The sequence below is a fragment of the Pempheris klunzingeri genome, chromosome 14, assembly GCF_042242105.1.
Source record: "Pempheris klunzingeri isolate RE-2024b chromosome 14, fPemKlu1.hap1, whole genome shotgun sequence".
Taxonomy (NCBI): domain Eukaryota; kingdom Metazoa; phylum Chordata; class Actinopteri; order Acropomatiformes; family Pempheridae; genus Pempheris; species Pempheris klunzingeri.
In genome coordinates, this window is record NC_092025.1 from 12,049,931 (window position 1) to 12,071,539 (window position 21,609).

General features: G+C 40.6%; 2 protein-coding genes across 3 annotated transcripts; one reads left to right on the forward strand and one right to left on the reverse strand.

Moving 5' to 3' along the window:
* Window positions 1-511: 511 nt before the first annotated feature.
* Window positions 512-5,269, reverse strand: angptl5 (angiopoietin-like 5). Its single transcript, XM_070844161.1, has 8 exons — window positions 5,213-5,269; window positions 4,032-4,203; window positions 3,740-3,843; window positions 3,556-3,649; window positions 2,333-2,436; window positions 2,131-2,251; window positions 1,008-1,193; window positions 512-900 (listed from the first exon to the last, which is right to left on the reverse strand). The coding sequence occupies exons 1-8, from the start codon at window positions 5,267-5,269 to the stop codon at window positions 581-583; spliced, it is 1,158 nt and encodes a 385-aa protein (XP_070700262.1). The 3' UTR covers window positions 512-580.
* Window positions 5,270-9,720: 4,451 nt separating this feature from the next.
* LOC139212945 (transcriptional coactivator YAP1-like) lies at window positions 9,721-20,732 on the forward strand. Of its 2 annotated transcripts, XM_070843524.1 has the most exons (9): window positions 9,721-10,011; window positions 10,343-10,574; window positions 12,300-12,499; window positions 13,302-13,450; window positions 15,366-15,467; window positions 15,697-15,803; window positions 15,981-16,099; window positions 16,482-16,582; window positions 17,167-20,732. In XM_070843524.1, the coding sequence occupies exons 2-9, from the start codon at window positions 10,371-10,373 to the stop codon at window positions 17,343-17,345; spliced, it is 1,161 nt and encodes a 386-aa protein (XP_070699625.1). In that variant the 5' UTR covers window positions 9,721-10,011; window positions 10,343-10,370; the 3' UTR covers window positions 17,346-20,732. The 2 variants fall into 2 exon arrangements, with proteins under 2 accessions (XP_070699625.1, XP_070699626.1); XM_070843525.1 differs by lacking the exon at window positions 15,366-15,467.
* Window positions 20,733-21,609: the final 877 nt, after the last annotated feature.

A 21,609-nucleotide genomic window follows, 5' to 3' on the forward strand; every position in this document is an offset into this window, starting at 1 on the left:
TCGCACATTTCTGCACAACTGCTTTTTTTGCATTAAAAACATTTTGCAAATGTGTTTTATTTTATTTTACAATATTTTTTCATATTCTGTAGCCTATTGTAAATATCTGAATTTCATCTTATTATGTTTTTGTCTTGTCTTTTATCATGACACATTATGTTTCAAGACTTTCTGTGTTTTCTTTGTTACTTCTACCTCCTCATTTATCTTTATGTTTATTGTGCACACTGAAACAAATCAAAGCAAATTCCTTCTCATGTAAAAGTGACTTGTGAACAACAGCACATGCAGTGTGACTAAGTGTTCATTTTGCGCTACTTTTCTGATAATTTTGTGTTGTTGTTGTGCCTCTGTGATAGATAGATAGATATAAGTAGAATTTCAGGTATTATTCTCCTCAAGAGTCAAAGTGAAGACTGTTGGTAGAACAGGTGATCGGTTACGATGAGGTGACACGTTGAAACTGAGACATCCTTTCACCCTTCTATCATTGTTTTATTAAAACTTCAGGTTGTACAAAGATGCAGTGCAACTTCTACAATATGTGCTTCCTCCTTTCTCCCTCTCCTCCTCCTCTCTGTCAATTATTGGTTGCAATCCTCCTGATCTTCATCGTGACAGACTTGATGTTGTGAGGGACCCCGTTGTGTCTCCAGGTGTCCCACAGGATGTGCATCCTCTGCCCCTGGTTCCGCTCAGCATCGTCCGGAGAGCCGTTGAGGTTTGCCAGGCCGCACTGGTTGAACCACCACCCTGTCTGGTTGTGCTGAGTGCTGCAGCTCTCCACCGTGTGGTTGTTGATGGAGCAGAAAGGATTACAGCCGTCGTTGTCCACATCCGAGGCGCTGAATGGAGCCGTGTCCTGGTTCTGATCCTGGTCGTAGCCGCGAAATGCATCACCTGGACAAAAACGCACAAAGAAATGTTGATGTGGATGTGATGTGCGATAGTCTGAACACATGCACGGGTACATTTGTAGTTTGAAGTCTTGATTTATCAAGTCTGACCTGCGCTGCCTGCATATCTGCCCAGGTGTATGCTGAAGAACTGGGTTTCACTGTCCAGGCGGAAATCATCATATGATGCATAAGAGGTGACGTCATCACTGGAGACCAGAGCGATGTGAAGTTGAAACCGAGTATCTTTCTGGTTTATTATATGATAGACCTTCTTCAGACCCAACCAATGCTCTCCTGCAAGCATACACACACACACACACACACACACACACACACACACACACACAGATTGTGCAGTTACTGTAACCACTGGCAGTAATCTATAGTGCTTCTGAAAATATTTTCTTAAGTTAGGAAAATGCTCTAAAACATTCAAAGAGTCTGACGATGGAAATTTTTTAGGTACATTTTGGAATTAAAAAACCTGATGATATAATTCAATTCATTTTTACAGTAGCACATAATGTGAGCAAATATTTTATGATGATATTTTATGTTGCACATTCCTGCACAACAACCAGATTTCTTATTTATTTTAAAAACAGATATTTTGCATATCTGTTTTATTTTATTTCACTGTATTTTTCATATTCTGTGGCCAATTGTAAACATTTGTATTTCGTTTCATATTTATGTTTTATGACTTGCAGCTCTTTCTCTGTTTCTTATTTCTGATTCTGATTTGAATATCTTCTTTAATTAATTGATTCATTGATTTATTTTTAACTGTGACTGAGCCGGACACTTTACAGTTGCAATGTAACTGGCACTATAAAGAAAAATAATTTACACTAAATATACATAACAATACTGATCAAAGCACCATACTAATGGAAACTGGAAATGGTACAGTAATATTTTAGGCAATTATGTACTACAGATTGTTGAAGGCCCTTTCCTGTTTTAACATGACCACTCGCTCATGCACAAACAGATGACTGTCCCAGTTTGCTGTGGAACACCCACCATCAGTGTCGGACCTCTCTAATGCTTGTGTGGCTGAGTGGGAACAAATCCCTGCAGCTTCTTGAATCTTGTCAAAGTCACTGAGCTTTAACACCTGGTGCACATCAGCTGCTGTTCCTCACACCTCAGCCTCCTCTTTACGTTGGTTTCAGAGCTTTAAACAGTGAATGTGCCACTGCTACTGTTCAAAGTAACTTCATACAACCTGCAAGATGCCCAAAGCCATCAGCATGAGCCGCCCAGGGTCGTTTGAAGTCGGTCAACCCGTCAGTCCTCCGCTGCATCACCGTCCATCCGCCTCCCATGTAGTCCATCTCACAGAACACCTGCAGCATTTGTTGTTGTTGTTTTATATGGTTACTGATGACGGAGCGACAGACGGTGAATAGACAGAATTATTAACGTACCTCAAATGAGGAGTCAGTGTTGTCTGGGTGGATGATGTAAATCCCACTGGGGATCTTGGGGACGACTGACAGGAGACTGTCCTTGATGTCGCTACAGTCTCGTCCTAAAGAAAGCAAACATACTCCCTTTGTCATCAGCACACTATACTAATATGTCTATGATGAGCTCAAACCCCTTTAATTACATAAGTTACTGGGTAATAAGCTTTGGATTTGTTTCCCATTGTTTCCCAGTGGAAACCATGTATCTCCAGATATATAGTGATCTAAATCTGAAGTCTGAAATGCTTCTTTATAGGTTGAGAATTTTCTCCTTCTGAGGCTTATAAAACCCTTTAAAATTAGACTGTTGACATTTTGGAGATATGAACAGGCGGCAAATTAAAGTTCAAAGACACAATTTTACACATCATGAGGAGTCCTGCTCATCCTGTGACAACAGCTGTTTGATGCCTTCCTGGTTATGTCATTAGTGTTATCTCAATCTCAGTTATCTCAGTCTGGAGACTCAAACGTTACAGAAAAGTCTGTCTTACAAACTGGAGGTGTGACTGTTTACCAGCAAGTGCCACAATTTTATGGAGCTGAAACACCAGATTGTGAGAGTATCTGTTTTGTAAAAAGATAAGATAATCCATCCCCAGAGGACAGAACTGATGCGGCAGAAGTGGAGATAGCTTTAATCTTTAGTGGGAGTCAAGCACCAAAAGCTCTTCCTGGGTTAACGCCCACGTTAACCAGGCAGGATTTTCTCAATCACAGATAAAAAAAATCACAGATACTCTGAATAACGTTGTCAGGGTTATTATTAGAAAGCTGCTCCAGAGGGACAGAAGGCAACAGCTATCAATAGTTAACCCATGTTTATGTATGAAATCAGTTCCATCTTTTAAATCCCTTCTAAAAATTTTATTCTCCTGTGATCAGTGACATGCAAATTGTTTCTCTGTTACTTTATGTGCTAATAGTTGTACCTGTTTTACCTCTTATATCACCTTTAATTGCTATTTTGCTGTTGCTGATCTTATATTATTTTGGCATCTTTGCTGTTTAATATTATATATTATCTGTTATTGTTGTTGCTGTTGTGGGGTTATATTGTATGAAGAGAACTGTATAAACATTATTATCATTATCATTATTATCTATATCTATTTTTTCATTAGTAGTAGTAGTAGTATTAGTAGTTATGTTGTTGTTGTACGTGTTGGTGGGTGCACTACCGTGGGATTGCACAGGTTTGACGGAGTACATCTCAGTGTTGCTCCTCTGAACCTCGGAGCTGAGCGTCTGCACTTTGTTCATCAGCTCCGTGACCTGGAAATGTGACACAACTGTACAGACAGCCGGCCAATCAGACGCTCAGAAACTCTGCTGGCGAGAGAGACGAAGAGGACCCCGCTTTACCTGAGTGCTGAGGATGTCCAGGGCTCTCTGCTGCTCCTCCATCACATCCCTGATCAGCACTCGGGTGCTGCGTCCGAACGCCAACAGAGACAGCTGTAACTGGCCTATACACACACACACACACACACACACACACACACACACACACACACACACACACACACACACACACACACAACACACACACACACACACACACACACACACACACACACACACACTGAACAACAGATGATGATGATGATGATGATGGTTTTAACAATAACACCAGGAAAAGAAAGAGAAATGTTACCACAGACTGAATGCTTCTCATCTCGTAGCAGCTTGAAGGTGAGGTCACACGGGATGGAGCATGTGTCCCGACCTTTGACCTCTCCCAAAGGTTTCTGGCCTCTGATGGGAGCATCGGAGAATTCCTCACTGGCCTTTTCTGATTGGCTGAAATGACTGTTGGTTCCTGAGTCCTCGGAGTCGAAAGAGAAGCACAGTGATGGTTTAACCAGCAGATTTAAATCTGTATTTATGTCATCATCTGACTTCAGGCCCCAGCTTGTTTACCTGAGTCTGACCCCTCAAACACTGGTGAATAAAAAATTAAATCTCATCTGCGGATCAACAAAGTTTTAGGTCAGTTGACTGCAGACAGTGTACTTGCAATATCTTGTCTTTTAATCTGCAAAAACACTGGTGGTGCGGTGGTTAGCACTGTTGCCTCACAGCGCCTCCTGACATGTTGGGGAATATTAGAACATGGGAATATTTCAGCCCCATTTTCAACGAAAAAATTCTTATTTCAAGAATATTCTGAAGTAAACTTTTTGTAAGTTCAGCAGCATTTCACTCTGTTTTCAAGATACAGACACTCCATTACTTGAATTTTTTTTTTTATACAAGTTGTCTTAAATCAGGACAGAATAGACTGAAATGTCTTTGTACATTTGAGTTTTTTTCCAGATCAAACAGCCAAACACTTTATAGATCCGCTTCACCTCAACCAGCCACAACAACAGTGCTGCTCCAGTGCACTGGTGCATAACACACCAGTCCTATAATTTATGAAATGCTGTGAAAGGGGCTGTTTGGTTTAACAAGTACTCTCACTTTTGTTACTTTAAATACATTGTGCTGATAATTCTTGACTACTTTTACTTGAATTATACATTACTTACTATTTACTACTAGTACATTTACAAAAGTAGAGGATCTGAATACATCTAATGATGAATAGAAAAGAAAAACGCATGACACTAAACTTTTAGATCTCTTGATTGTATCGACATTACTTAAAGCACTTTATAGTTATCTGCAAAGTAATGAATGATGCAGCTGTTTGGTTTTTGCCTAGCAGCTCCCTGACAAACTGTCCTAACCCAAATCTCATGTTTTTATAACTCCAGACAAATATTCCTGACAGGACTTTGAGTGACAGACGGATGAGGTTGAACACACTTGTGACATGCATATCATACATACTGTGGAGGAAAGCCGATGAGGCAAAAGCAGCAGGAGGACAGCTGTGATCCACGTCATGTCAGTGTCGTCTGAGTGTGATTATTTACTGAACTCTGTCCACTCTGTCGCCGCCAGCCACTCCCTCATTTATGCTTGATTTTTCTTCTGAGTCTGCTCTTTTCCCCTCACATGTCCATCCTACTCCTGCATCTGCTCCCTCCTCTCAGTTGTCAAACTTTCTCCTTTATTCCTCTCTGGCCTCACTCCCCCTCCATCAGTCACTCCCACTTTATCCTGTAAACTCCCATGACAACATCCCAAGAGGAGGTCAAATTTGTAAATGGGCTGGTTATAAAAGTCTGGGTGTTTGATTCTGACAAGTAGCTGAATGTGCTGATTCCAGGTTTGTGGGAAGGAGTGATTACCTCCCTCCTCAGCATGTCTATAACCAGGCATTGTGATTTTACAGGTTATATCCTGCCGCCAGCATGAGAAACAGATGTGGAAAGGGAAATGGGCAGCTTGTTTTAATGTAGGAAAATGTTCTCTCTGCTTGTGTCCTTGCATGGGAGCTGCAGCTGAAGGTAGGGTGCAGTGTTGTGCTCATATGCCCCCCCCCCCCCGTTACGCCTCTCTCCTCCGTCTCTCTCTGACCACTGACTCATACATCTGAAAACAGCCTCCCACAGGGTCAGACCAATTACTCCTGTTAACTGGGCACTCAAGCAGAGAAAGTGAAAAGCGATAAAGGGCAACAGCACATTCCAGTTGGGGTCCAGCTGGAGCCGGGCGGCCGGGCACTTCCCTGGAAAACTTTGCTGTGAGGGCCAAAGAAAAAAAGATTTGCTGTTGTCCTGAATCTGTGTGTGTGTTTACAGACGTGGTCAGTGAGAGGAATGTGAAAGGCCTGGTGCTGCAGCCTCGGGGCCCCCACATCTGTCCCATGTTATACACCGTTGTAAAGCATGTGAATGACGCATTATATGTGCCAGGCGAGATAATGAGAACATGTAGACAAAAATCTCTTCATCAAGCACTCCTCTTGTAAAGGTATTACACATCAAAAGGATTACTGTATAAAAACTGTATATAAAGACACATGCATAAAAATATAGACAGTCTGTGGGTAGAAGGAAGAGGTTAACATTTTCAGAACATTGCTTGTTCACTTTCCTCTGAGAGGACTGATACCACTCTCACTTAATATGACGCTAGAGGTAGGTGTTAGCTTAGCTTAGCATTGAGACTAGAAGCAGGGAGAAACAGCTAGCCTGGCTCTGTCCTGAGCTAAATAAATTGAACCCCACTGAACCACAACTTGTCTTTTTTATGTTTTTTTGTGACTTTAAGACTTTAAGTGCTCAGAATCAAGCAGTGAGACACAGGACGCAGGTTTTGGGTCTCAAATAGGTGGGTTTTTTATTCGCACAAAAAATGAGAAAAGGCAAAGCAATTTTGATTAAATTGGACCCCAAAAGAACTAAACAGAACTAAACTCTAAAAAAAAACAAAAAAAAAAAAACAGACGTTCCCCAGATCAGAACTAAAGTGCTAACAAAATAATAGAATAAACATGCACGCACAGAAAGCAAGCAACCTCAAACTGCATTGGGTGTTTGTGTGTAATGTGTAATGTAAGATGTAAGAGGACGGTGTTAAGATAAAGTCTGCAAATAAGCACGTTACCCAAAATGTCAAACTGTTCCTTTAATAATCAAAAACACACCAACAGCAGCCTCCTGAGCACAATGTTATTCTCTTACTTTACGTTAGCTAAATCACTCAGTCTGTTTGTTTCTGACTTTTGTCTCTTAAGTACTGTATAGAGTTCATAAATGAAGTATGAGATGATTTGTCTGAGCAAATTTGACTTATGGCTCATTCTCTGTTTGTGCTGTGAACGGACACCTGATGAATAAGTCTGCTGTCTGTCGAGATTATTTTGTTCAGAAGATTAGCAGAGGTAATCCTGCAGGTGAAAGAAATACCACATATGTTACAGGTGTTAAGGTGTGACAGTGCCATCTACTGCACTTTAGTTTGTACTACATTACAACTGCAGTGGTGCTGTTGCCACGCTGAGTGGCACCGAATCCTCCACACACAGGAAACAAATAGTACACATTGTCACATCGATGATAACTGGACTTTACATATTAAAAACAATGTCTGACAGTGTAAGAAGTTTAGAATCAGAATCAGGTTTATTGCCAGGTATGTTTTCACATTACAAGGGTTTTGTCTTGGTATATTATGTATCAGATATAAAATGAGAAAAAAAGTATTAAAAATGCAGGCTGTATCTGTTTTTTCAACTTATCATTCACTTATTTAGTTACTCATAGTTGTAATGAGTCTAGTGTCACTGTCCAATGCATTTCATTATACAGAATAAAACAAATATCTCATACATACAGAGTTTATTTTCCTCTCATACAGTAAGTGAATTGGAATCTGAATGTGCTAAAAAGGAGGAGAAAAAGACACACAGATGGACACATGCTGCATGCTGAATATTCATCATGAGGAAAACAAGAGATTAAGTCTTTAAAATGGGCTTTAAAATGTCACATAATTGAGGGTCTTTAGGGGAAAGTGTGGACAGACAATCTAAGTATCACCAAGATTGAATGAATTTTGCTTCAATAATAATAATAGACAGCTTGGTGGTAACAGAGTAACAGAAAATGTGCTTTATGAAAGTTCGAGCTTTTTTTCTTTTCTCTTTGTTTGCAGCAGTACCATGTCACATAGGTTTAACATCTGTGAGGCTGCTGCTTTCAGAGTGGGCGGGCTGCTGGAAATCTCTGCTGTCCTTCTCTCCGCCCCTCAATTTCTACAACTCCGTCATGGATACGGATAGGAAGTCATCTCAGAGCTGCATCAGTCACACTCTGGTAAATACACGTGCTGAAAACATCCGAGGCAGTGGACGACACTGAGGGAAAACTAAACAGTGTCTAAAAATGCTTCGAATGAAACAGGATTATTGGCGCAGCGTAGAGTTTACAGCAAAAGCAGAGGAGAGCTCTTGTTGCACACCACTCAGGTTAAAAAAAGGCTTTGACGCAACACCTCAGATAGGCATGTAAATCATGACAACCTTGTTTTAACTCCTTAACATCCAGTATTCCTTTTATATTACCTCTGGAGCAGCTTCTAGTTTGTTAAAATCATGTTAATCATGTTCCACACAGCATTTTAGATTAGATTAGATTAGAATAGATTCAGCTGAATGTCACTGCACACAGTAGGCATCAGGACAACTAAATGCACTTTATCCAGCAGTGCCACATATACAGATACACAGAGCCTGTACAGTAAACAAGCATACATACGGTGTAACTGTGACATATAATAAACTAAACAATATACAAAATGTGTAGTATGAATGAACATTTTGAATATATACATTTGTATATATGTTCTGTATCAGGTTGTCTGAAGCTGTATGATGTTTATACTGAGTGAAACATTTAAATCCAAGACTGCATGATATTTATGGCTGCCCCATTCATTCAGCGCCTCACATTAGCCGACACATTTGGTACCTTTGGAAACTTTGGGATCTCCGCTACAAGCTAAAATGAACTTCTTTGGATGTGAATAACGTCTGGCTGCACACGAGCTCACAATGGTGCACAGCAACCATCAGCTGCTTGCTGAAGATTTTATTTGAATGATTACATTTAAGCACACTCCTGAATTGTAATTCCATTTTTAAGAATGACTCCACTAGATATTTAGACTAATAAATGACGTAAATCATATGTTTGTTTCCTTCTTGAATCAATCTCTGTATCCACTGAGTAAAACATATTCATTTGTAAAATATTTGAGTCTTACTGTCCAGTTAAATATCCATTAATTCTTTTTTTTTTTTTTTTAATAACAATTCGTAAGACTCTCCATGAGCTCTACAGCCTGTATTAACTCTGGAGGATTATACTGACTAAATAATTGAATGACTTAGTGAACGCACAGTTTATAATAACACCAGTCCAGCCAGACATTTTCTTTTTTTTTCCTTGAATTCAATCAGTGGGCCAGCTGAGCTGCAGCTGGCTGTGCGCATGTTTTCCACCAGAGGGCAGGCTGGGTTGGCCTCATCAGGGGCGGATGTTTTCTCAGTGCAACTTCCCAACCTCTCCTACCCCACCACCACCCCCCTCAACAAAAAAAAAAAAAAAAAAGAAAAAAGAAAATCAGACTCCAAAAAAGCTCCAACCACATCAGCTCAGCCTCATTTCTTCTCCATCTTCAGCTGTATCCCCCCCCCCCCCCCCCTTCAGCTGCAGAAACAACACCACACAAAAGCATCTAAAGATTATCAGTCCACCATAATATCACTGTTTTTCTGCCTGTGTCCACAACTGGAAGTGTCTTAAGTGCCTGTATGACTTGTTTTCTCAGTCTTGCGCTGATGGTTTCTGTCTGTGCGCAGACTGAAATATTTCCCCCTGCAACTGCGGCGGCTTTAAACCCTGCAACCCCGCCCCTCAGCACTATCACATGAATCTGGACTCAGCAGTGGATGTGAAAAAAGTTTGGAGGTCTCGCTGCAATCACTTTTCTTCCACTGCGTCTACACACATGTGGAGCTGGGGCTTTTTTTCATTTATTTTATTCCACTTGAGGAGGAATTTAGTTGGAAGTTTGCATCGGAAATCGGTGTCTGTCTGAGTGTTTTTTTTTTTTTTCCCCCGGCTGTGATTTATTTTTCCCCTGCAGGAGCACACAGGGAGAGAGAGAGGGGAGAGAGGGAGAGGGAGAGAGAGAGAGAGAGAGAGAGAGGGGGGAAACGGTCTGGCTGCTTGAAGGTATGTGGGAGGCATGTAACGTGTTGTGCGCTGCTCACATTGATTTTTGTCTGCGATCGTCGCTTTAAGCTGCGCTCCTTCGACTCATTTACCCGAGGGGAGGTTTTCTCCGCACAGCTGATCAACTTCCGAGATGTTTCGGCTTCAAACAGACGCGCAAGGACACAAAAGTTCAAATGGGGTGTGGGGGGGGGAGGAGGGGTCGTGTGTAAGGGGGGTTAGGGGGGAAAAAAAGTGTAAACAAATGCGATCATAACTGCAGCGCGGCTGCTGTTGACGCGCCTGACGTTTATTCTCAGTCTTTGTTGTGTGTGATTGAACTTTTCGACAGATTTGTTGCGACACCAAACTTTGGCGACATGGACGCGCACTGCGGCGCGCCTCCGGCCGGGCAGCAGATCGTGCACGTCCGCGGGGACTCGCAGACGGAGCTGGAGGCCCTCTTCAGCGCCGTGATGAACCCCACCAAGGCGGCCCGGCAGCCGGCCTCGCTGCCCATGAGGATGAGGAAGCTGCCGGACTCCTTCTTCAGGCAGCCGGACTCCCGCGGCCACTCCAGACAAGTACTGATCTGATAACGTGCCGCTCTCTGCACCATGCTGCCCCACAGAGCCACCATTCATGTCAGACCACACCAGCTACATGATGCACTGCAGCCCTGCAGCTCACTGACTCACCACAGTGATATAAATCCTGTGTGGTGTAGTCCAGTAATGCACTGGTTACTTCTCATCATTAATTTGTCTAATGAGGGACAAAATATCAGAAACAGTCACTTCATTAAAGTCCTTAAACAATCAATAAATCTGTTAATTGAGAGATGATTAGCAGACAATAGTTAAAGTAATGGTAATTGTCATTACTGCTGATTATTTTCTTCATTAATAGATTAATTGTTTGGTCTGTTTGCAGTCCAAAACCCAAAGATATTCAGTTCACTATAACGTGTGATAATGAAAACAGGGTTTAAAGTTCTGTGGCACTTTGCCTGACTTCAGGCTTAAAGCGGTTTTATTTCACATAATAGCTAATTCACCATACACCGTACACTCTTCCTCCTTCATCACCTTTCATGCTTACAAATATTTCTCACTTTAATCCCAGAGAAAAGCATCAAATCTTGATATTTGAGCAGTTGAAACCAGTAAATGTTTTGTATTTTTGCTTGAAAAATGATTATCCAAATATCACAGAAGCTGCAGATTAGAGAGTTTCTGGTTCAAGCTTAGTAAATGTCAGGATTTGTTGCTTTACATCATTGTGGACTGAATTTCTTTGGGTTTTGACTGTTGGTCAGAAAAAAAGAGCACTTTGAAGACATTTTACAGCCAATAAGAATTGAGAAAGCAATGGATAATGAAAATTATTATCTAAACACTCAAAGCCTTAATTTGCCTGTCCAAAGGTAGTATTTATTTATTGGTGGCTGCTTGCTTTGGTAGTTTTATATTTCTCTGTCTGAGTTTCTACCAGCTCTATTTATTTGTTGAGACCATAAAAGATGGAGGTGGATTTTTTCATGAGGGTTTGTTTTGGACCACTGGTTGTATATTCAGATACAGATCTCTTGTGCTGGACGTTGGGTTGCTTCATACTCCCAAAATTTTAGTTTTGCTACATTTTATTGTGTTATTGACGGAAAGACAGCAGTTCAGACAGCAATTATCCAACATGTCCAGCAGCTGAAATCTCTGGTGGGGCATTTGTGTAGCCGCTTTAGCTATATTGCAAAATTACTTATGGTGGGATGTTGTGGAAAAACCTCTAAATGGTGATGAAGAGGAGCAGTGGTCATAAATAGGGCCTCACCAACTCTGACTGAACCCCTTCATGTGATATTAAACTCATTACAAACTGAGCTCAGATCTGTAAGTCCCATCAAATACTGAACTCCAGGAGTTATTGTATTTTAAGATGTTTCTGATATTTCATGTATCTCCTGTATGCAGTCAACACGTTCTGCTGTGTAAGAGTTTTAGCTTAAACTTGAATGTTACTAGATGCAGTCGAGGTGTAGATACAAGTTTTAAGCTGCAGTAAAAGGTAGATTCTAATTCTGCCAATAATATTTAACTTCCAGCAGTAAAAACATCTTGAGAGAAGAAGTAAAACTGTCTTTTAAAATAATGAGGAGGACCAGTTTCTCTGTTCCTCCTCTGAGTGTTTGTGTTTGCTCCTTGGCTGTCTCTGGTATCCATCCAGACCTTTTTCTTCCTGCTGGTTTATGTTTCTGGTTTGCTGCTCGTGGCTCCTTGTGGCAGTTGATAACCCTGCTTGTTTCCCGTCAGGCCAGTTCGGATGGAGGCGTGTGCGGCTCCCTCACCCCTCATCATGTCCGCGCCCATTCCTCCCCTGCCTCCCTCCCAGTCAACTCCCTCTCCACTCAAGCGGCAGATGTAGCAGCGACGCCGATCATACCTGACGACGTGCCGCTCCCCCACGGCTGGGAAATGGCCAAAACGCCTACTGGCCAGCGTTACTTCCTCAAGTAAGATTGAACTCCAGTCAATCAGTGTGTTTGATCTGTGGCGCTGCAAGTCATTGTGATTGGCCCTACCTTGTTCTAAAGCCTAGATTTCTACATGCATCCTGTTTATAGCTGCAACCAAACCATTGTGTTATTTTAATCAATAAAATGTACCACCCAGAATTTCCCAAAACACACACTGATGGTTTCAAATTACTTGTTTTGTCTGAGTGATTGTTCAGTAATGAAAAGAAGATCAGTTAACACTCATCACATAACACAGAAAAGCATCCTCATATAAGAGAAGCCAATTTTCTACATTTTTACTTGATAAATACCTTTAAAGGGTTATTCAAATTAGGTAAACAGCTGTCGAATCATTTGATTATGAAACTGATTAATCAACCAATCATTCAAGCACTAAACCTACTTTAGAAAATGGTTCCTTCTATCCTTCTTGAATATTTGGCCAGAGAGAGGATATAAGTAATTGGATTGAAACAGTATAGAGACACACAGTGCAGACGCAACCAGGACTCAAACTAATCAGTTGCTTGAAAACAGAAAATGATCCAACTAGTTTTGCAACCACGGTGGTTTCAGCCAGCATCATTCATGAGAGCACATGGCCTGACAGCTCACGCTCCTGTCAAAGGCTGCCGTACTGTAGTCTGACGTTCCTCTGCGTGAGTGTAGATGTACGTGCACATCTGGTAGTACAGGTAGAGCAAGTCCAGGCCGAAGCGTGCCTCGTGCTTCTTATCCATCAGGTTGCAGTGGTTGAACAGATACAGATGCGTTGAGACTTGTTGTGTGTTCGCAGTCACCTGGAGAAGACAACCACTTGGCACGACCCCCGACTTTCGCAGCTTCAGTCGGCTGCAGCTCAGCATCCTATCTCTGGCACCCCGGTCCACGCCCACTCCCTCAGCAACCCAGCACCCACTACGCAAAACATCAGTCCAGATACAGGTATTGCTCCCCCCCTTCCCGCCTCCCGCCTGTCCCCCGTCCCTTCGACGTTTCACCATCCAGCTTTGTTTGAAGCTCAGACCTGCCTTTCATAGTTCAGCTCCATCGCCAGCGGGACAGGTCTTTGCTGGGTGTGATTTCTTCGGGATTCTCTTTTGGTCTCTCGGTTGCTCTGGTGACTTTAGCAGGAAGTTTCACACTCATGAATTAAACTGACCTTAAATGATGTCACCCTGATGACGGCCATTTAAGAGAGAGGTGGGACTCTCACACCAGATATAATATTAGTGAGAGCACCCGACTAAACTGACTGAAATCTTAATTCTCAGAGAAATTTAAAGGGTCGGTTCACCCAAATTACAAAAAAAACAAACAAAACATTTTCTCACTAAAACTCTTCAGTAGTTTATATAGAGAGCGGACAAGAAATGAGAGATGGAGGATGATATGAAACAAAAGTCCTTAGCTTGAACTGGGGCATGCAATGATGCAGTCACATGGTCCACATCTTTTTTCAGGTCTGTCTTAAAACAACAGTCAGGCGCCCATATGAACAGAGAAACAGGTTTTCCCTGCTGTGATCTTTTCTCTTGTTTATACTGAACATTCATAGACCTTGTTAATAACTTTCCATTTTAAGTAATGGGGAACTAAAGTTTATTTAATATGAGGCTTTAGTTGTTCAGATTAGACAAATTTACAGGATATCTTACAAAGATCCACTGCAGCTCAACACAGAAACATTACTGAATACACTAAAAAATACTTGTTAATTTCCACTTGATTTGACTAATGGAGATTTCTGAATCCTCAAATTAACTCCAGATAACTGTGGATTTCGCCTCCCTTCACTTCCACTGAAAGTGCTTTTAGGAAAGGATCTTTTTATGGCCAGTATGAACAGGAGGAACAATAAAAGAAAGAAAAACCTGTTTCTACATTCATATGGGCACCTGGCTATGAAGACAGACTTTGAAAGTTGTGAACCTCTGCTTTACACCTGTGGGCCACAAGGGATTAGAGAGATAGTTTTCTGCTGTGAATCCTAAACAGTGGGCTTGAATAAAATTTCATTTGCGGTGCTCTTTGCGTCGAAAAGTAGAAATAACAATAAGGCAGCTATAATCAGTATTTTTATGTTAACAATGGATAATACGGCTACTTGTATGTGAAAGAGGTCACTTGTAATGGTGATACCACAGAAAGATACTGTCCAGCTTTGCTCTTCCCATTTAGGATCTTTGAGCTCATTGTTTTGGTTATCAAGTCTGCAAATTGTTTTGGCTCACTCTTATTGCTATTATCGACTGCTTTTGGCCACCAAAACATCTCTAAAAAGCCACTGAACACATCAGACAGACTCAATTACCAACCAGCTGGTGAACAGAGTGGAGCATTTAGCAGCTTAAGAGCCAGATATTTCGTCCAGGAGTTGGTAGAGACCAAAAACGGAGCTAAAAGAGAGTGACTATTGGACTCACTCCAAATGAATGATAAGGTTGTTCTGAATATGTGATAAGAAATTCACCATAACTGTATGTGTTTTGGCCAAGCAGCCAAAATTAATTCATTATTCAAATCATTAATGCAGGTTTAAATAGTAACAGAAACAATTTCCTGGTTACTCTGAACAATCAGTCTTCATTGGAACTAATGTCCCAATGAAAACCCTCCACAATATTTTTCTGTGGATTTTCCAGAATAATTGGGACTGTTTCTGTAAAGAGATTTTACAGTTTTACTCTACAGAATATACTATACCATACTAACCTTCACTTCTTTTCATAAAATCTCAACAAACTAAAAGCTGCACAGACTTTGAGGGACGAGGGCCAGATTCTACTTTTTTCTCTCAACACTCCATGCGCTCCATCCACCATGTGCCTTCTCACTGTGTACTTTCACTGCTGTTCAGGTCCACTGCCTGAAGGCTGGGAGCAGGCTGTGACTGCAGATGGAGAGGTGTACTACATCGATCACATAAATAAGACCACCTCATGGGTCGACCCGTGTCTAGGTAGCACACTATCAAATCTGTGTCTCCTGAATTGACAATTCTTGCTTGTCAATGAGAAACATTTTATTCCAATGTCCACCATCACACGTTGCTGTTTGGCAATGAAAATAAGAAAGATCGCAACGTTTTGACAAGTTTTCCTCATATGTCATTGCTGAAATGTTTAACCTCCATGCAAATATTAACTTAATTGTCAAAAAGTTATTTTCCAATAAACTTTATGTTCTAGTCCAGAAGATGAACCCCGGCATCCTTGGCTTGGCAATGCAGCAAAGGCAGGAAAAGGAAAGGCTCAGATGCAAACAACAAGGCCTCACTGGGCAAATCACACCACAGGTCAGAGATTTAATGAAATACTGCTTGGATGAATTTCTTCTTTCTTGTGTCATCTGGTTATTTTATGCTGTATACTTAGTTCAGATTTAACAATAACTGAATTTCTACATTACTGTGTACAAGCAAGCGTGTGTGTCTTTGCTTATGTGTGTGTGTGTGTGTGTGTGTGGGTTGTAGGAGGCAGGAGGCAGGAACCAGATGCCCGGTGGGATGGACCATGACAGGAACGCACAGACGCTTGCCCCATCTCTGGATGTCAGGATCAGAGCCTCAAACCACGAACCCACACTAAATGGGTGAGTTTGTGTGAATTATTATTGTTTGTTCTGTATATCGTTAAGGGACAAAGGAGGGAAGAGTATTTGTAAGCTTTACATAAGTAAAAGCAGTAACAGTGCAGAAATCATCAATGAAAAGCAGTTTCTCTTAAGTACTGATAGCTCACAGTGGGGATTCGTGGAATTCCTTTTGTGCAGCTCAAAGCACTGAAAAATAACATTTCAGCAGCAGTGTGTCTTTCCAGGAAAAATGTCCCAGTTACCTTGAGCAATCAATCAATCTCATCGCCAGCCGTTTTCCTGCAAAATATTTATCTGTTAGAAAGTAGTTCCAGTGAAAACTAGTTCCAGGAGGAAGTATTGTAATATAACGTTTATGTATATGTGTGTTCTTGTGCAGCGCTCACTCTCGCAATGAGAGCACTGACAGCGGCCTGAGCGTCAGCAGCTTACCCCGAACATCGGACCACATGTTGAGCTCTGTGGATCACATGGACACTGGTAACATACATGCACACAATGAAGTCAGAAAGATCGCCCAGGGCACATTAATGGCTTATTTAGCCGCAATACCTTTTTTAATTATTCATTTTAAAACCAACAACTATGGTATGCGCTAGAAATTAGTTGTAAACTCTTGAGTTTGCACTGGCCCTCAAGTAATTACTGGTATAACTCAAAGGGAAACAAATTGTTTCAGTAACCATAACTCTCCCAAAGACGTGTTATTTGTATTTAAAAAAGCTTTTCAAACAAATCAGTAATAATACAAAGGAAGGAGAAGGGAATAGTAAGGACATGTAATATGCTCATGCTAAAGCGGCTCCCTTCTGTATTTATTTGTGTTAATGTTGTTTTGAATATTAAACTGAGGCAGGAAGTAAATTTTATTTGGATACACAGACACACACACACACACGTCCTGCCAGAAAAACTCATATGATCCAGGTGCGACTGTATGAAAGAAAAAACACTGAAAACTCCCAACAGCCGATCCATATTCCCAGATTTCTTCTAGCTCACTGTTAATATTTAAATTCCCCACCCAGCTTAGTCATTTTTGCCCTCCTTTGTGACTTCTTCAGGTGACTCTGGTGAGACCTCGATGGCCTTACAGGAGTCGATGCCTGTGCTGCCGATGTCTGAGGGCGAGGAGCTAATGCCCTGCATCCCCGAGGGTCTGAGTTCAGACCTCCTGATGGACATGGAGACCGTTCTCTCTGGGTCGCACATGGACAGAGACAGCCTGCTCACCTGGCTATAGACACGCCCAGCCACCGCCCAAATATGGTTTGACATCAAATCTTCATTACGTGACTGAGAGTTGTGAATCACAAGTGGTACAGAACAACATTACTGAGAGAATATGCTACTGTTGTGTGACGGATACCTAACACAACGCGCACCCTGAGGAATGAAAAAAGCCAGATTCTCACAGAGGGCGGTAAGCTGCTGGTATTCTCCTCTTTTTGGCCTTTGGTTTTACACAGAAGCATGTTGGAGCATCCATATTTTTACGACACTCCTTTCCTCTCCTTTCTTAAGTCATTCACCTCAGATGATGCTTCCCATGTATCTGGTAAAGTGCGTCGAAGCAAACTTAAGATTTATTTTATTATCCCCACTTGGGTAATGCTGTTAGCAGCCAAGTCAATGAAGTCTGCATACAGCAGTTACATGAATGCAAAAAAGACATGTTAAAATAACATAAACTTTGCTCTAAAGATATTTATCAGTAACAGAAAATATCATATTCACTTTACTTCATATAGCTTTTGGGAGCAATATCTAGTGCTACTACCTCTATGCAGCCTGTACTCTGTAATTGTAATTTTAATGCTCACAGTCGTCCAAAACGTGTCAGGACAGACAGGAAGAGATGAATCAAAGAATTTATCCGTAATGACACTACAATGGTTCCATAAAACCAAAAATCTGCTCTAAAAAAAAGACTCAGCACAGCTCTGACTCCCAGAAACACGAGGGGGTCGAGGACGTGCCCTTGTGGCGAGCCAGTAGGAGATCAAGAACACTAATGAGGGTCCCGTTCACTGTTAGACTTTAAAGGCAGTCGTTTAAAACACTCACAAGCCAAAACACAGTATTAAACCCGGTCTGTGTGGAAGACAGCCGGGCTGCTCAAAACCAAGATTGCAATATCTGTGAGGTGTTTATTTTTTTTTTTTTATAATATCAAGTTAAGGAGGACAAGCTTTATCTTTGGTTACAGTGAAAACCAAACAAATCAAATTTAGAGAGACAGAGACGACAGGTTAGCGCCAACATAACTACAATATAAAGTGTTTTTACAGGACATAGGAGTGCTGGAATATACAGAGGATGTCTACAGTGAATGAACACGCGTTCAGTATAATGCAGTCCAACTCAGGAAACTGTAATCCTGACGCATCTGGTCTTCTGATCAACATAGTTAGTGGACAACGACCTTAACTATAGCCACACTACGTTTATGGTGTTTGCTGTGTGAAATGGCATCTCTGCTCTTTTTCCCTTGAGGTTAAAGTTTTATTTTTACAAAAGTGTGTTTTTTTTCTCTGGAATATTAACACTCCTCCGCTATAAAACACTACAACAGTCTTGCTATAAAATCACCCTTTTGCAGTTACTGTGATTCAGGTTTTGTTAGTGCTGTGTTTTTAGTGTTGGATATTGGATTGCATTTTATTGTAATGTGTTCCAGTCATTTTGTTCACCCCAGCATTGAATATAAGCTTCACAAAGTTAGTATTTATTGGAGATTTGTTTTAATGGATTGCATTATATTGTACAGTTGTTATTGTGTTATCATGTCCACTCCTTTGTTTTAAGGAACGATGCCACATAGTTGCCATCAGGGCGTTTTCTCCCGTTAGAGTGCAGCGGAGATTTTAGCGCCTTCTACTCTTCTGAAAAATAAATGAAAGAATATTCAATTAATCAGCCAGAAACTTTGAAATTTTCTTTTCCCACTATTGGCTTGACACATCCCTTTTTTTTTTTTTTTTTTTAAGCGACTATTCAATCAGTGGCATCACAGGACATACAACCAATGACAGTCTCAGCTAAGTTTTTTTTAAATTTTTAACTACAAATCGTCTACACTTGACACTTTGACAGGCCGTTCTCGAATGCATTCACTGCAGATTTAGATTTTTAGATGCGCTTTTCTTGACATTTCAGGCGTCCATTGTTTTCCATTCATTTCCAAATTCTTGAAACTTGCTCAAGTTATGGAAACACTTGCTGAAAACCATGTAATTATTTTTTCAGCCTTGCATTTTCATGGTGTTGTGAAGAGTCTACACCACATTACCACACACTGATAATATAACACTGAAAAAATGATGTCTGTAATGAAGTGTTTATTAATTGAAGGACAGACCAGTCTGAATACACAATGCTTTATACACCAAACATTTTCAACTATCTACGCTTCATCGGGGTGGTGTCTGAGGCTGTTTCCACTTTATATACCTATTCACTGAATTAAATCACCATGGATACCATGCATACGAAACCACATTATCAACTTCACTATCATCACTCGTAGTTGAAACAATAAGTGCAACAGAAATATGAATGATCGTAAAGACAGTCCAATATTAGAACCATCTTTTGAGAATATTCTCTAGAAAATACACCCATTTAACCCATTAATGGGTAAAAAGGTTTCAATCCAAGGCAACTAGTTCTGTATTTTGGCAAAAGACGTTACAGTCATCTTGAATCCCTCCTATATCTGGATATTTATGAATAGCCCTAAACTAAAGTCAGTTCATGGTTATGAATTTCACAACAGAAGCAAGTTTTAAGATCCTACCAATAGATTTTCATATTTTTTGGATCAGATGCCTGAAACGGGGAAAGAAACGCATTCGAATTTCTAAAGCAGAGCAGCATTGTTGCATGGTAAATATTTACCAGTGATGTAAAAAAAAAAACACAAGTGGTTTGTTGTAAATAGAGTAGAACATGCAAAATCAGTGGTATAGTCCTTTAAAAAGAACCTTGTCTGGGCCATTATTAAGAAATGCATTTACTGCAGAGTACTAATTGCCGATGCAGTGCTCTTGATGTATTTTACTCTAACTACAAGTGCTATCTGGTGCTCTGATACAGAAGGCAATCGTCAAAAAGGGGGGCTCTTTAATTCTCCTTGTTTAGTTTAACTATATAATAAATATATAATCAGTTTTTTTTTTTTTATCTGCTGGGTTGTTTCTGCAGTGTGTTTTATATTTTATCTGAATCTGAAGCCGTTAATTATTGGTGAGAGCGTTTCTTCTAACCAGCTTCCTTTTTATATATACAGTACATATATACAGTATATCAAGGTAAAGACTTGATTCACAACATCCCCCAATCAAGAGCCAAGTCACAAAATATTTTCTAAAATAAAGCACCATGGGCCTGGAGCGAATCACTCCTGATACACATAATGCAACACACTACCTAGCCTTCTTATTTATCTTAGCATGCATGCTATGTATGTTACATATAATGATGTTTATTATCCTATTTACAGAGAGGCAATCAGACTTGTTTTGTACCTTTTTATGCATGTGCTTTATATAAATATATTTCTTCTTACTCTCACTGTAATCATTTTAAATGAGTTTCTGTTTAATAAACTTTTAAATACACCTGAAAAGTAGCAGTTTCTAGTGATGTGCCTTGTGTGGGTTGTCTCTTATATGGTTGTAAAAGGACACCGAGGTATCTTCATGTGGGATTGACTGGATTCTCCTGTGTTCGTATTCCTGAAACACAGCATGTTAATTCTCTTCAGCTGGGTGCGGCACTTAGCTTAACTGAGTCCAGATTAGTTGCTGCGTAAATGTATGAAATCCAGACATTAGGGCATCCTGCATCCAAGCACAATGTCATCCGAACTTTTAAAAACACTGATATTAAAACAGTTTTTTGGATGCAAGTACTATAATAATGATAAACTGTACTGTCAACAGTGCTCTAGTATTATCATTATTATAATAATGATTATTATTATTATTCAGCCAGTGCCAGTGCAGCTTTTTAAAGGATTTAGCACAGAGATTAAAATAAACAAAATTCATCATACGTCTGAAAGCTTGTATATCCCTTCCTTTGTAGACCTGCTCTTGAACGCAACATTTTAGGCTGTAGAGAGTATCAGGAGATGTGGAGTGTCTGTCTGAAACAGTAAAACTGGTTTTCATAATCAACTAAAATCTTAAAAGCTGAGTTTCTGAATTTCTCCCTTCAGAGGACGGGGATAGAAAACTTTTTACAAAGAATTACAGGGACTTTACAGGATGAAAGAGGGATGGGATACTTGACGATTTATGCCACCCATTTTTTGAAAGGTGGTGAAGGTCGGTACGATGCATTCAGCACTGTGAGGCCTGGCTGACACATGATAGTAGCTGGAGGGAGTGGTTATTGCAGAGGAAGTCAAGGGAAATACCAGACTAAACTAACCCATTTAAATGACGCACATGACTCTCTTACCATATGACTTCTCTCCAAAACTGTGAGTATGTTGTCTT